At 35.6% G+C, this 17145-nt stretch overlaps 1 protein-coding gene across 1 annotated transcript in view; it reads left to right on the top strand.

Moving 5' to 3' along the window:
- Positions 1 to 17145, top strand: part of INTS7 (integrator complex subunit 7) — a 43805-nt gene that overhangs the window by 5601 nt on the left and 21059 nt on the right. The window contains exons 4-11 of the mRNA XM_059675270.1: positions 714 to 851; positions 4751 to 4797; positions 5428 to 5627; positions 6593 to 6715; positions 9792 to 9909; positions 12271 to 12405; positions 14019 to 14116; positions 16761 to 17000. Of these exons, the coding sequence (XP_059531253.1) occupies positions 714 to 851; positions 4751 to 4797; positions 5428 to 5627; positions 6593 to 6715; positions 9792 to 9909; positions 12271 to 12405; positions 14019 to 14116; positions 16761 to 17000 (1099 nt within the window). The remainder of the gene's footprint in view (positions 1 to 713; positions 852 to 4750; positions 4798 to 5427; positions 5628 to 6592; positions 6716 to 9791; positions 9910 to 12270; positions 12406 to 14018; positions 14117 to 16760; positions 17001 to 17145) is intronic.

Below are 17145 nucleotides of genomic sequence, written 5' to 3'. Positions count from 1 at the left end.
GCAAGGTAACTTAGGACATTGACTTTGAGGATGGTTATCATTGTAGGAACTCTGTTTTGTTTATTGAAATGTTTTACAGCCTTCTAAAATTCATGCCTTTCTGCTGAAAAGATTTTTCAAGCTTTCCTTTCTGTAGTTTATGTTACAAATAATAGGGGTTTTTTTCCTTTCCTGAATTTATAATTTTTTTATAGAGTGGGCTGTATTTTTTCAAATTATACGTTCCTCACCCTTGCAGATTCTGATATGACTATCAGGGGGCATTCTCTGCATCTGTTCTTTTGATTTTGAGGATGAATTTGAAAATCATGGTACCAGTATTTACTGATGTGGCTATACTTAATACCAAAAATGTTAAACTCTTAATGCTTTGCTAAATTGGACTTCTCTATGCAACATTGGAAAATTGATATTTTAATGCTTTAATAATTCAAAAATTTCTTTGCTGGGCTGTGTTTGGTACCTGGGATGTACTTCAAGATTATTTTTTAAAATTTTGCTTGTATTAGATAATCCATTTAATTTTTCTGACATGCTAAAATATGGAAAAGTGGTTAGATTGTCAGTCACTGCTTGTTTCCTAAAGTTAATGCTTTATTAACCTGGGATTATGGAATTACCTACAAATTTCAGTTTTGATTAACGAGGTTTGCCTTGCTTCTGACCTCGAGTGTATTGTTTTTGCGTTTCTCCTGGTTTCTCTGTTTCTGTAGGATGTTGGGGAGTCTGGCATCAATAATTCCTGAGAGGAAGAATGCTCACCATAGCATTCGTCAGAGTCTGGATTCACATGATAATGTAGAAGTTGAAGCTGCTGTGTTTGCTGCTGCCAACTTTTCTGCACAGTCAAAGTAAGCATAGGCTTTTCAAATGAATCATTTGGATTCCCAAAAAGAGGTTTTGAAGGAATAACTCAGCAATATCTATAAATACTGAGCAATACAGGAAAATGTAAATGGCAAGGGATGTTTTCCAAATGGGTTTATATCACATTGAGAAGCAGAACTTAAATACATAGAACAGAAGGGTTAAGTACAAATGTTGGCATTAACTATAAATGAAATACTAAGAGTTTCCAGAAGGACAGGATCAGCACAGTAGTTGGGGAAGGCTTCATTGGGAGCAGAGCTTTGTTTCTTGAGGAGCCTCCCCTAGACACGCACAGCCCTAATATGAAATTGCTGCTTTCTTACTGTCTTCTCAAATCACGGCATTAGAGCTGTACATGATTTGACAAAGACAGTAATAACTTGAGTTAAAACCAATTTTCACCTATTTGGGAAGTCATGTTCTTACAGAACAGTTTTTTTTGGGGGGGGGGGGGGAATGTTGATCGTGGTTTTATTACTGTGTTTGACTTGTTTACTTATTACTCTTCGCAAAAAGCACTAATATATTATCCCCTCTAGTGACTGATAACAAAAGTAACATTGCTTTCTGGAGGGCATTTGATAATAAGTATTTTGCCAGATATCCCTTTGACCTAGAAAATCCACTTAGAACTAATCTTAAGAAATCAGCAATGTGTATTGATATTTATTTGCAAGGATATTAGCTATAGTGTTATAATAACAAAAAATAATGTTAGTAGCAACCTAAATTTCAACCAGTGTGTTTGGTAAATATGGTTGTACTATGGAATAGTACATCAACTTTTAACAACTATATTTTAGAATTGTATTTGGAAACAGATTATATAATAACTTATGTGATATTAAATTTATTTAATAAAACAATGTATATATGGAATAGAAAAAAGCTAGAAGGATATAGTATATCAAAACATTGTCTCTGGGTTGGTAAGATTCTATCTAAATTTTTATTTTCCTTTTTATAAATTTCTGTCTCCTGCTATGAGCAAGTTTTGGTTTTATAATCAAGTGAATAATAAACGTTATTTTTTAAAATAAAAATTAGTATTTCTATTAAGAGCTTGTGCTATATTTGGGTAACTGAAATAATCAATTTTCTTTCTTCAGCTTTTAAGTATGTGCATATTCTCTACAGCTGCTTTTTCTTTCTTTTTTTCTTTAAATATATTTTATTGATTTTTTTACAGAGAGGAAGGGAGAGAGATAGAGAGTTAGAAACATCGATGAGAGAGAAACATCGATCAGCTGCCTCCTGCACATCTACTGGGGATATGCCCGCAACCCAGGTACGTGCCCTTGACCGGAATCGAACCTGGGACCTTTCAGTCCGCAGGCCGACGCTCTATCCACTGAGCCAAACCGGTTTCGGCTACAGCTGCTTTTTCAAACCTTTAGAAGTTCGAGATTACTCATTGGGAAAGGAAAATAGAGAATAGAAAGCATATAATTTTTAATTTACTGCTGTAAATTAGTAGGAATGGCAGTAATGGAAGAAGAGAAATATCTGAATAAATACAGTTCCTATTGGTGCTTTTGAAAATTGGCAAATGTTTTTATTATTGAGAAAATCATTGATATGGAGAGCTTTTTAAAAATTGCTTTTAAGATCGGAGATATTATCTAGTGAGTTGTTAACACCTGATTAGCACTATCAAGGTCTCAGTACTTTATAATGTCAGATTAAATATAAACTTCCAGTGACTCCAAAAGTAGTTTTTTAAATGTAGTTTCTAAATGATAAGTTTATAATTTAGAGATTAGATTTTATTTTATTTTATTTTTAAATATATTTTATTGATTTTTTACAGAGAGGAAGGGAGAGAGATAGAGAGTCAGAAACATCGATGAGAGAGAAACATCAATTAGCTGCCTCCTACACATCTCCTACTGGGGATGTGCCCGCAACCAAGGCACATGCCCTTGACCGGAATCGAACCTGGGACCCTTCAGTCCGCAGGCTGACGCTCTATCCACTGAGCCAAACCGGTTTCGGCAGATTTTATTTTTGAGAATCATTTTTGATTCACTTTTTTCCTTCTGTTATCAGAAGGTAATTTTTTCAGCTGTGGAATTTCTGATCTGTGTTGTGAAATGATTAAGACTAACATAGAAACAGCAAGATTCTTCATTTAAAGAATTGATGACATTTAAATTAACAGTTATGTAGAAGCAGTTTTTAACATACCAGGCTTCGGTATACACTTATAATTTCTAATACTAAAAATACCAAATTAGTTCAATAGAAAGCCTAAAGGACCTAGCTACAAGTATGTGAAATTAACAAAATGTATCTTTTTAAGATTGTAGTTTACCTCTTCCTCCAGAGAAAGATGACCTGGCGGACGATCAGATATCTCAACTAATATGATGTATTTTTATCTTAGTATTTCAATTTACCAATTTTGGATCTTAAATAAATAAGAGTAATTGGCCAAATAAGACCTTGAGAATTTAATTCTATTCTCCCCCTGTCTACTACCATAACCACATCTGACTTGTTCTCAAAAAGGTTAAGATTTATACTTTCAAAGAGCTAGTCCAAGTCATAAAACAGGAGTTGCATGCAAGCCCAATCGCTTTCAGGGGCCCGGGGAGCATTGTCAATGAGAGAAGTGCCCTCTAGTGGCGACTGTGATGAACTTAGTTGCATTCAGTTGAGAAAATGTCTTCTAATCTCTCAAGCCAACTCTTAAGTATAAGAAAAATAATTTGCAAATGAATTTCATTTTAGAATTAAACATTCTAAATTCTAAAACAAAAGCAATTTTATTTTTAAAAAATATATTGTTATTGACAAAAGAAATTTTATAAAAACCTTTCAAAATTTTACGGGAAAGCACAACAAAGTATAATCTTGATGTTTCTGTATAGACATAAGGAAAACTTCAAGATTTCAGAATTATGATATACTGAATGATAATACGGTTACAGAGATAATGCATGTAGTTAAAGAGAGAGCACAGTAGAATAATTGAGAACAAACAATTTCAGAAAACACAATTATACACTAAACTAGCAGAGAAAATTCTAGAAAACAAATGAATATACAATCATGCAGTCCATTAGTCGTCAATAGATGATATCATATATTATGTAGCCTATGAAAAACTCTACTGTTCACTTGTGAGAATGAAATTTAAAATGACAAATCATATCTTAATAGCAGGAAATATTTTATTTAGACATCCATTGAATTAGTTTAGAGGAGAAATAGTTTATGTCTTATGTATCATTTATTATGGCTAAATAAGCCAGGTTTGAATCTATTACTCTATCATGTTTCTTTATATATTATATTTTATATTCATGTTATTAATACTTTTGCAATATTCTGTGAATCAAAAGCAGCACCTTATAAAATACTTAACACATATATAATGCTAAAAATACATAGCTAACTTTAGTTTGGCTTTTATAGTAAGAGTCTATTCATATTTCCTACGGTATTTCTATTTGTTTTACTAAAATTCAGAATATTAGAAATAGGTTTTTTTGCTTATGTAATCAGCTTGTGTATTAAGAGCTTTTCTTAATTTAAAATATATCCTAAAACATAATAGACTGAGATAGTGGCCTGGAATCTTTCAGAAGGTATCACTCAGTGATGCGAATTGCAACAGCACTCGTAAATCAGAGCATCTTTCCTTGAATACCAAGTGAGAACAGTGTTGGCAGGACCCCCTTTGCCGGTTGGAGCTTTGGTTTCAGTTTCATTTCTTACCCCACCCCCAGCACCTGACCTTTGGAATATTAGTTATATTTTGGAGTACGTGTTGGCATTTCTCCTGTGTTGATTGTGTTGTGTTCCTTTTAAGTTCTTAGAAAAGCTTAATTTAATTATTTGGTTTTAAATTTTTTTCTGTTCTCTCTTTCCAAAGGGATTTTGCTGTGGGAATCTGTAACAAAATCAGTGAAATGATTCAAGGTGTGTATGTTTTATTTAGTATTATGAAGTGACTTAATGGGATTTACTAGTATATTAAAAATAGCTGCTAACATTTATTAAGTACTTATTATGTGCTAGTCACTAGTCATTCATTTATTCATTCAAATAATACTTACTAAGTATCTTCTAAATGCCAGAACTGTCCTAGGTGCTTAGGATACCATGGTGAATAAAACAAAGTCCGTGCCCTCACATAAACCTGCATTCTAGTGGTGGAAGGAGGAGGGGTGGCAATAGACAAATAAAAATATGACATACTCAGTGCTACGGAGAAAAAGTAGCACTGAGTATGTGTGTGTATATATAGATGCTTTTTAGTATGCTATGAGAAGAAGTAGGCAGCAAAATGACTGCTTTCTACTGTGCCTTTTAAAAGCATTTTCTATTGGATGTAGTTTTATAGTCACTGAAAAATTAATGTTAAGATAAATACTTTTGGGAAAAACTATTGCACTGATGATTATCTCTCATAATTATCTTTAATGTTATAAACATAACATTAGTACACTATTTGTTTTTAAATGGATATTGTGCTGATTCAGACCTTTTAAATGTGAACTATTATCAAGGATGATGGTCAGAAATCTTAAGAATCCTTTTTGCGTCTAGGCTTAGCCACACCAGTCGACCTAAAGCTGAAGTTAATCCCAATCCTGCAGCACATGCACCATGATGCCATCCTGGCCTCCAGCGCTCGTCAGCTTCTACAGCAGCTAGTCACATCCTATCCTTCCACCAAAATGGTGATTGTTTCTCTGCACACTTTTACTCTGCTGGCAGCTTCATCTTTGGTGGATACACCTAAGCAGGTGATTTCAGTTTTCTTTAAACTGTCTTTTCTTCACTAAATTTGCATATTAAATATATGATTAAAAAAATAAGTAACCCATAAATTTTAATGTTATTAAGATTCTCTTTCTCTAATAAGGATCTGTTTAATTACCTTTTGCTTATTTTTTCTTTCTCTATATTCACAATACTAATTTTGGGGATCTCTTGAGGAAATGAGGTAGAGGTGGGTACATGGCAGAGCATGGAGCATAAAGAAAAGAGAGGATTTAGTGTTAAAGGCCAGGTGCTGTGCTGGAACTGTACAAGTTAAATGATAGTATCATTTTATACACAAACAGAAAGAGGCCTAAACTGCCGGGATTCTTGTTCCAGCATTAAGAAGGGTTCAGCAATCTGGAAAAGGGGCTGGTGTAACTTAAGAGTCCAGAGATGAAGCATAATTTTGAAAGGCATTTGGGAGTCAGAGGAGCCTAGTTAAAGAAACTAAGATCCCTTCCTCTCAGGATCCCATGCTTTTTATTAACACAAATTGTCCTGAGGTGAGGTGGAGATATACACTTCAAAGGGTCAGGGTATACAGAGTTCATTGTTGGAATGGGGAGAATTAGCCTACGGCTGTTCAGGTGTTTGGCCAGTAGGAGGCAATAGCATGTAGATTAAGATGCCCTGAGCTGTCTGGCAGCGAACAATCATCCCTTTTCAGGTTTGGGGAAATGCCCTCAGCCATTCCCAACAGGTGACAACATATGTGACTCAGCCCTTGTTGATTCCCCAAGTTCCATCAACCTTTTGATGAAACTCTTGTAATTATGACATGCTGGAATTGGCTTCTGGCACTAAACATGGGCACATAGCTGGTAAATGACAGAGCTGCAATTTGAAATGAGTCCTGTCTCAAATCTAAAAGTTTTGCTAAACTACATTGCATCCATAAAGATAGTTTCAGTGACAGTATTGTTAACTGAGTGACGTTCTTTTATAGATCCAGCTTCTCTTACAGTATTTGAAGAATGACCCCAGAAAAGCAGTAAAGAGACTTGCTATTCAAGATCTGAAATTACTTGCCAATAAAACACCACACACTTGGAGTAGGGAAAACATTCAGGTATGTTTGAACATTAATAACTTTGAACATTAATAATTTATATAGAAAAATAATATATTACCATAAACATTGTTTTGCTTTACATTTTTATATCATCTCTGTCATTGTTCTAAGTGTTTGAATATGAAAAATTCCTAAGAGCATTGTTGAATTTACAGAAGTTATTTTATAAGTGGCAGAGTAAATACATAAAACTTCTGTTATTTAAAGTTTGTTTTAGTGAATTCAACTTGCCTCTCAGTTTCTTATTAATTTTTCCATAAGCAGCACTAAGGCTAGTTGAGAAGCCCAATTAAATTGTTTATTGTATTCTTGTCTTCTGTAGTCAATTTAGGAGAAGAATTTTGGTGGGCATCACTCATGGCTCACTAAGCCAGAGCCAACTCAACATAATACACATCAGTTTATATAGGTGTTATATAAAGGCATGAGACTGGATGAGTCACTTTGGGAGAGAGTATAGATTGAGGAGACTTAGGAAGTGATAAAAAAGAACCAGCAAAGGAACCTGATCAGAAACACGATTGTTTTACAGGAAGAGGGCTGTGATCATCCATGTGAGACACTGCACTATATTCTCCAAGATGAGGACTGATAATTCACGTGTGCACTTAGCAATAGGAAATCTTTAATGTCCTTTACGAGAGCAATTTTATTGGAGCATTGTGGATAAAAGACTGATTAGAATGGAGAAAAAGAAGAAAGATATTAGAGACAGTGAGCATGGACATGTTTTTAAATGAGTTCTGCTCTAAACTGAGGTGGTCATTGGTTGCTAATTGTGAACTCTAAGTCTGTTCCAAGTCTTCCCTCAAGTCCACTCTGCAGGGTGATCACCATTGCTAGTTTCTCAGGTGTTCTTACTGAATTTTTCACCCAGATGCGAGGATGTGTATTTTTCTTTTTTCTATACATATGAAAATACACAATATGCATGTTCTGAACCTCTTACCACTTAACAGTGCACCTGTGGGGGAACTTTTCATATAAGCAGGTAGTTCTGCATTCTTTTACCAGCTGTGTGATGCTCCGGTTGTATTCCCAGTTCTCCCCTGAGGACATTAGTTTCCAGTACTTTTACTGTTATTGTTTACGTTGCTACATTGACTAGTTTGTAAAAAAACAAACAAAAAAAAATCACCTTTGTGAACATATATTTCTAAAAGAAGAATTTGGAGGTCTAATGATACACACATTTAAGTTTTTGAGATTTATTCCCACAATGAAGTTTACACCATGTTATGCGTCTGTCAATAGGGTATAACTATGCCTATTTCCCCACACTGTTTTCAGTGCTGTGTATCATTAAATTTAATCTTGGCCAATCTGGCCGGTGTAAAGCCACTCTTATTTTAATTTACATTTTCAGATTATAAGTGAGGTTCAACATCTTATATTTAAAAGTGATTTGTTTAATATCTATGAAGTACTGACTTCTCTATTGGATTTTTTGCCTACTTATTACTAGTAACTTTTTATGTATTAAGTTATTGGGCCTTAGTGATATAAATGATATAAATACTTTTTCCAGTTTTATCAATTGTCTTTTTATTTTTTATTTTCCCATGTCAACTCTTCATGCTTTTTGTAGTTTTTAACTTTAAAAATATGTGTGATTTAAGACAGGAAGGGAGATGGAGAAAGAGATAGAAACATCAATGATAAGAGAGCATCATTGATCAGCTGCCTCCTGCACGTGCACCTCACTGGGGATTGAGCTCACAACCCAGGCATGTACCCTGACCGGGAATTGAACTGTGACCTCCTGTTTATAGGTCAACGCTCAACCACTGAGCCACACCAGCTGGGCTTTTTTTTTTTTTTTTTTAAATTTACCATAAAAAAGAAATAAGGATCTAGTTTGATTTACTGAGATGACTGGGCATTTCTACTTTGTTTATTGAATAGTCCCTTTGATTTGAAATGCCATTATTGTGTATTAAATTCTAGTGTGTATTTGAATCTGTTTCTGGGAAGGTCTCTTTAATTGATTTCTGTGTTCATGAGTAGGAAAAAAACTTTTTATTTCTATGGATTTATTATATATTTTGATATTTAATAGGGCTTGTTTTTTAGGTCCCTCATTATACTTTGTCAGAATTTCTCTGGATCTTTAGAAGCAGATTATCCACCTCCCCTCCCCAATTTTGTCAGTTTTATATTTGGGTCATATTACATTTATTGTTTAATTTAACTTTTCTGAAATTTTATTTTTAATTTTCCCCCTAGTCTTTAAGTTTTATTCACTTTCTGAAACTTTGTGAGAGAATGGCAATTAGTTCAGTTTAATAGGTAATTAGCTATTTGACCATTTATATCACGTGCAGTCTGGTCAGAGTTCTGAGAGTAAAAATACAGAATGAGGCTGAACATACGTTTATAGCTCACTGCATTGAAAGAAACTAGCATCTTGTTTTTGGTAACACTTCAGACCACCTGAGTCAGGAGCAGAGTAGAGGAAATGTCCTGAAATGGGAGGAGGGTAGAGAGCTCACTCATAAACTAGATAGGATGTCACACTCTCTACTATTTTAAAAAATACATACATATATGAACTGCTATTCATATCTCTTAGGTAAACAAAATATGGTGGATGTTCTGCTTGTGAAGACTAAACAGTAAACATTATTACTTTCTAAGAAATAGTCTGTATGTTTTAGAACAGGTATGGATTTACAGAAAAATGGAGACGGTAGTACAGAGGATTTCTACACACCCCATACCCACTTCCCTGTTATTGATATTTTATATGAATGTGGTACATTTGTTAGAATTTACCAGTATTGATACATTATCATTATTAACCAAGCTTCATACTTTATTCAGGTTTCTTTAATTTTTACCTTTTGTCCTTTTTCTGTTCCACGATCCCACCCAAGATAATGCATTATATTTAGTTAACATGCCTCCTTAGGCTTCTCTTGGCTATGGCAGTTTGACTTAAGTTTTTTATAATGGAAAAAAGACATTAATACATAATTTTTCAAAAAGCTAGAAAATTTAAAATAAGTAGAAGTTGTAAAGTATATTGAAACTAGCATCTTGTGTTTTGTGTTCCTTTTCTTCTGCGTTTCAGGCCCTCTGTGAATGTGCCCTCCAGACTCCTTATGACAGCTTGAAGCTGGGGATGTTGTCTGTCCTGTCCACACTCTCAGGGACCATTGCTGTCAAGCACTATTTCAGCATAGCTTCAGGTAAGGAGAAGATATATGGGTGGTGTGCTAGTCCCTTGATTCATGTTGATGTTTCAGGTGGTTTCTTTTTTTTTTTTTTAAATATATTTTATTGATTTTTTATAGAGAGGAAGGGAGAGAGATAGTTAGAAACATCGATGAGAGAGAAACATCGATCAGCTGCCTCCTGCACATCTCCTACTGGGGATGTGCCCGCAACCCTGGTACGTGCCCTTGACCGGAATCGAACCTGGGACCTTTCAGTCCACAGGCCGACGCTCTACCCACTGAGCCAAACCGGTTTCGGCTCAGGTGGTTTCTTTTATCAAGCTTTAGATTCGGGAAAGGTTTCAGTCTCCTGCCTTGTTATATGGTAGTAATTTATTTGAAAATTATTTCTCAACTACTGCCTCTGGTAATAAAATCTTGCATCCTTGATCTTAACTCAAGGATATTGTTTTTCTATATTTGTTCGTTTTTGAATTATATGTGGGTGCAACAATATTTATGAGGATGCTTAATATAGCTGGTTTGCTTTTGTGTGTCTGTGACTCCAAGTGCCCTTCGAATTTAAGTACATTTCAAAGGCCAAGTGATGGTGAATTTTAAAAGCAAATGTCATGCTACTTTTAGGTGTATGTTATCACTGTGGAAAATGATTAAAATAAAACTTTACCCCAATTCAGTAATGCTTTCCTGGTTGCCTCATTCAAGATGAATTAACTCCACAACACCTTTAATAATGCCCAGTGAGGAGTTTACTTACCTAACAGACTTCAGGCTAAAGTGTTTCGTTGTTTTGTTTTAATGCAAATTTTGTGGAATCTTTATTGCTTCCTTTTGTAGTCAATTAATTTGAATTGAATTAATCAAAGAACTGTAATGTACATTGTTCCTTGTTATGGTTTCACTGCATATGGACTTTCTGGGTAAAGAGAATTCCCTGACACATAAGTCCTGATAGGAAGCTGAAAAGACCTGATATTCTATTGCCAAGCCTTCCTGCCACTAGGGTGCACACATGTGCCCTGGACTTACTAGTCATTTGCATACCAAGGAGTTGTGATGTGGAAGAATCCATTCTGGTGTTATAGCACTGACCACAGCAACATCTGGTTTCCAGGGTACACTGTAGCAGTGGTTGTTTGCTATATCTTGTACCTTTGGCAGCATTGTAAGCTGTGACATCGATGTCAGTAACAGTGGCATTAATGTCTTCACTGGAACTAATTCCATGGATAGTTTGGGCTGTGATCTTGGTTGGTCTCTCGCCTCCCCTTTTTTCCAAGCTTAGTTTTCCAGTCTTTCTAGTAATTTTGTGAGGTGCTCTGTATCAGTTATCTGTTGCTACAGAACAGATCACCTCAAAACATAGTGGCCTAAAGCCATGACCATCTCATTTGCTCTGCGTCTGCAAGTCAGTAATTTTGACTGGTCTCAGCTGGGCAGTTCTGCTGGTCTCACTTTAGCCCACTCATACGACTGCAGTCATCTGGAACCTTGATCAGACTGGATAGTCTACGATGGCCTCATTCACCTGCTAGAGGTTGAATGGCTTTTAGCTGAGGCACCTTGGTTCTCTGCACCTTGTGACACTCAGCAGGCTTGCTTGGGTTATATCATGTTCTCAGGATTATAGCAGCAGCCGAAAGAAGGCAAAACAACACACAAGCACTTTTTAGCTTTTTGCTTACACATATTTTTTTAATATCTCATTGGCCAAAGCAAATCACATGGCCAAGCCCAAATAGGTGGAGAAATAAACACCTCTTGATGTGAGCAATTGGAAGATTATATTGCAATGATGCACACCTACAAGGGCTAGGAGAGATTGTCACAGTCTCTTTATCAACAATCTGCACAAGTCAACCAATCTCAATTTCTTAGCTTGCAGTTATTTAATATTTTTGATTGACATCACACTTTGAAAGAGCTGCAAGACAGAATATTAATCGCATCTTATAATTTGTAAGAGCCTTTCCATACAAGGTCTCATTGCTTCTGTAGTGAGGCACATGCAAGGGAGTTTGTATGTTTTGAAACTGTGGCTTAAAATGTTTTGATATGTTCACAGTCACATACTTATGAAGTGCTTAAGCCTAGGCTTGAGCCTAGGGATTCTGACTTAGGATTCTTTTTTATAGTAAACTGATCTGATGCAAGATGACTTTCTTTTTCTTTATTTTTTAATTCCAAAGACATTTTGTAAGCATTGTGTCAGGTTATAATAATCAAGCATTTTTCGTTCTAGATGTTTTGTCTTTTTATTGAATTTCATTAAATTGCAGGTTATATGTGCAATTAAACAAAAGGCATAAGTAACTAGACTAGGTAATGTTCACATGAAATAAAAGCCTGTACTACTTTTCTCTGCTTGTTTAGGAAATGTGGGTTCTTCCCCCAGATCCTCTGATTTAGTCAAATTAGCCCAAGAGTGCTGTTACCATAATAACAGAGGCATTGCAGCTCATGGGGTCAGAGTCCTGACTAATATAACCGTCTCTTGTCAAGAAAAAGGTAAGCTTGATCAGAACCGATATGTACACATTTTTGGATTGAAGCGTGGGCAGATTTCTGTATGTGTTTGGTTTTTTAATCCCTTATTATTTTTAACCAGTGTGCTTAGATCTACTAGTTGCCTCCTTCTGAAGGATTCTTAGAGCAAGTTTTCTCAAAACTACTAAATCCTTCAAATTAGTTTTTAAGATATGAGGACCTTGGAATTGGGATTGTGGAATTGAAAGGTTGTGTGGACTATTTCCTATTTCCTTCCACTGTTTACCTTTACACATATGGTTCTGTGGATAGGGACTGCTTATGACTGACTACCCTTGGTATAAAGCAATTTGTCCAGCTGTATAAAAATCTGGAAAATTTAGTAAAAAATATCTTAAGTTATCAAGAGGCTTAATTAACAAATAGTTTCATCTAGAGGCAAGTGAATTAACAGAGCAATGTGAATTAAATTTTCATAGAATTTATTTCTAGGTATCTAGAGCATTAAACTGATTTGTATAATTAAGAAAGGCATGCATAGAAAATAATGCATATATTTTATTGTATTCCTAATATCTTTTAACCAAAAGGCTTGGAGAAGTTTAGATTGGTGTTCAAAAACAGGAAATGCATTTTGGACATTCCACCTGTTTCAGTGTTTGTTTTAATCTTTAGTAAGGATCATAAGCTTAGTGCCTTCACTGCTTGTTCCTGGTATTGACTTTTTTTCTAATACCCTAACCTTCACCAGCCTTTACACTCTTTGCCAAGCCCTATACTAACTCAGGAGACATTTCTTTAAGTTATTTATATTGATTCTGATTTGAATACTTAAACCTGTTTTATTTTTGGCATAGTAATGATTATTTTCTAACATGTAACATAGAAAACTGCAATATGTTCTTAAAGCTGACATATATTAACCTAAATATAGTCAGCTAATGTATTTAGAACTTTCTAGAACCTCCGGAGAAATTTTAGCTCTCAGGTAGTGAAAACTGCTGAAAAACTGCTATTACATTAGACATATAAGGGGTTTGTTCTTTATGGTCCAACTTAAAACATTAATATGATTATATGGGGTCCTCATTACTTTCTAAAAGTGGCTCAGTGCCCTGGCCGGGTGCTCAGTGGTTAGAACGCCGGCCTACAGGTCGCAGGTTTGATTCCCAGTCAAGGTCATGTACATCGGATGCAGAAAAATAATAAATAAATAAATAAGTGGTTCAGCTTTCATTAGGAGCTGAAAATTATAACATTCTATATGAAAATGTATCTGCATAATTTATATCTGATTAGAAAGTTTAACACATACTACATGGTTTGCTTTCCCTAGTATTTTCCTCAGCTAATCTGGTGACAGTATTTCAGTTATGAGTTATTTAAGCCTTTGTGTCTTTAGCTTTTCATTTAATGTGCATATTTTTATAACCTTCTATAAAGTAGTAAAAATACAGAAGTCTGAAAATAGCCTTTACATTTCAGAAATATTGTCAGATTACTTTTTCAGGAAGGTTAGCTTTGCTTATTGAGGTATTTCCTGTATCTTAGCTTCCTTGATGTTTTTCATGGGTGTGTGTGTGTATTTAATCTTTGCTACTTGACTGCTATAAAACTTAGTGTTTTTCCTCTAGACCTATTAGCACTGGAGCAAGATGCTGTTTTTGGCCTGGAATCCCTTCTGGTACTTTGTAGTCAAGATGATAGTCCAGGTGCTCAAGCCACTTTAAAGGTGAAAACATCACTTATTTTAATATAATGCTATTTTCATTGCCTAAGCTAGGAATTGACAATCTCTCTATAAAAGGTCAGATAGTAAATACATTTTGCAGGTTATACACTCTATACACTCTTTGTTCCAACTACTCATTTCTACCTTTGTAGAACAGAGAGCCATGGACATTATGTACAAAAAAGGGGTGTGTGTTATTTCCAAAAAAAACAGACCAGGAGTTGGCCCCAGGACAGTAGTTCAGTGATTTTCAACCTTTTTCATCTAATGACACATACAGACTAATTACTAAAATTCTGCAGCACACCAAAGAATATAGTTTTTGCCAGTCTGACACAAAAAAGGTATAATATTGATTCATTCATAGTGTACAGCTATTTTTCTGTTGGCTGTTATCATTTTTTTTTATTTGACAATCTAAGGAAAAGAGATCAGTGTTCCTAACTAAATAGTCAGGTATTGCATGTTTTAAAAATTCCACACCATACTGGTTGAAAATCGCTGCAATAGTTTATTAACTCCTGGCTTAGAGGAACATTTTCCTTGGTCTTCACTCTCAAAATAGACATTTTTACCATTGATGTTTCAAAAGATAGAGGAAGTAAAAACCTGAGCTTTGACCTGGTTTGCCATTGTTGACAGTATTTATTAAGTTGTAGTAGATACATATACTAGTAATGGTCGCAGACAGTGTAAAGCAAAGTTAAATAGAGCTCCTGCACTCTTCGAAATGTATAATCTGAGGTAACACTGATAAGATCACAAAAAGCTGATTAACTGCAGCCAAACTCTTTATACATAGGTTTGTATTAATTTCCTGAGTATAGACACCCTAGCTTTTAAGCAAAGTGAGGAACTATGAAAGACTTCACTTTCACTTAATTATAGAAATTATATTAGATATATTTAAGATTTTTAAAATGTGAAATGAGACTCCTCTTTTTGGAATAAAACATGAAATGTAATTTGTGATGGTACAAAATAAGAAAAGCAGGGTCAATAGCAGCAAATGCTGTTAAGTAGACATTGAAGAATATAAGATTTATAGCTTGTCTGAGGTATGGTTTGAGGGTATAAAGATATTAGTACAATTAAGTAAAAGCTGATAATCAAGAAGTGTTCATGTAAAGGAAGTAAGCAACCCGTGTTCCGCAAGTGATTCATCCCAAGTCCCTTTGAAACCACAGTATGTAAAAGTTTGTGTGTGTGTTTTTAAAGAAGAAAACCAAATTATTTTTCCTCTAAGTGTGGATGTCAGTAAAACATTAGCCTCATAGATGGTCAAGAACAGTTCCCATGTTAAAGGAGCATCCCATCTAGAGGACACTGACATTTACATGGTTGCCGGTTAGATTCTCAGTCAGGGCACATGCCTGACTTGCATACTTGATCCCCAATAGGGAGCATGCAGGAGGCAGCTAATCAGTGTTTCGCTCTCACATCAATGTTTCTCTTTCTCTCTCCCTCTCTCTCTAAAAAATCAATTTAAAAACTTTTTTTAAAAATTATTTTTTTAATACATATTTTATTGAATTTTTTACAGAGAGGAAGGGAGAGGGATAGAGAGTTAAAAACATCGATGAGAGAGAAACAGCTGCTTCCTGCACACCTCCCACTGGGGATGTGCCCACAACCAAGGCACATGCCCTTGACCGGAATCGAACCTGGGACTCTTCAGTCCGCAGGCCGACGCTCTATCCACTGAGCCAAACTGGTCAGGGCATAAAAACTTTTTTTTTAAAAAGAGGTAGGTGTTAGAGACTTGACAAAAGTGGAAATTACTTTATTTAGTGATTAGTTGGCTCTGTAACAGTGAGAGGACTTCTGGGCTTCTAATTTTGATTACTGAATGTTAGTGATGCCGCTAACTGCCCTGAATAGAAGCTCTACAGCCAGTTGGTTTTTGTTTCACCTCAGAAATAAGAGAAAATTAGAAGCCTCTTCTCCCTTCATTGTGCTTAAGAGTCACCTAGGGCAGTGGTCAGCAAACTGCGGCTCTTTGGCCCCTTGAGTGTGGCTCTTCCACAAAATACCGACTTCTGCGCGCGGGGCACGAAGTTTCAATCGCACTGTACGTGCGCGCCCGCACATGGTATATTGTGGAAGAGCCACACTCAAGGGGCCAAAGAGCCGCATGTGGCTCGCGAGCCGCAGTTTGCCAACCACTGACTACGGTATGTGCACACACCGTTAATCCACTAAGTTTGGGATGGGTAGGACCCAGGAATCTATATGTTTAGCAGCATAGGAAGATGATGGCATTGATAAATTTTCAAACCACATTTTAGAGGCATTTCTTATAAGTAATGAAAGCATAGAAATGATGACATTCAGTTTGGCGTATATTTTGCCTTCTCAGCATTGCTTTTTATGATTTTCATCTCATTTTTTTAATAGTCTTAGATTGCAATAAGTGATTAATGTGCAGTCCTGACTTGTTATTTGCTATTAAACATGGTACATTTTGCATATCCTAACATGGGATCCATTATGTCATGTGTTTCTTATGAAGAAAAATGTTATGCCTACAAAAAAACACCTTTTCCTTGATTTTTCCCAGTAACTTAAACAAAGCTCTTTTTTTTTTAAAGCTTTACTTAATACCTTCAAAATGTAAGTGGCCTATTTTGTTTTCAATGTGCAGATTGCTCTGAAGTGTATGGTGAAGTTGGCCAAGGGCAGACCCCATCTTAGCCAGTCCGTGGTTGAGACCCTGTTGACTCAGTTGCATAGTGCTCAGGACGCTGCCCGGATCCTTATGTGCCATTGCCTGGCCGCTATTGCCATGCAGCTGCCAGTGCTGGGCGACGGAATGCTGGGCGACCTCATGGAGCTCTACAAGGTTATCGGGCGATCAGCCACGGACAAGCAGCAGGAACTTCTGGTAAAGAGTCACCTTTTGATGGTGAATAAGATCTGGTCTAGTGAGAATTACTTTAAGTAGTTAACTTTACTTACAAAGCAAAACAAACAACAGGTTAAACTAATTATCTAAGACCAAGGGAATGCTGAAGTCAAAATAGAATTGG

Source organism: Myotis daubentonii, chromosome 18, assembly GCF_963259705.1.
Source record: "Myotis daubentonii chromosome 18, mMyoDau2.1, whole genome shotgun sequence".
Taxonomy (NCBI): Eukaryota; Metazoa; Chordata; class Mammalia; order Chiroptera; family Vespertilionidae; genus Myotis; species Myotis daubentonii.
Note: the sequence above shows the minus strand (reverse complement) of the source record. Positions and strands in the feature narration are given on the sequence as shown.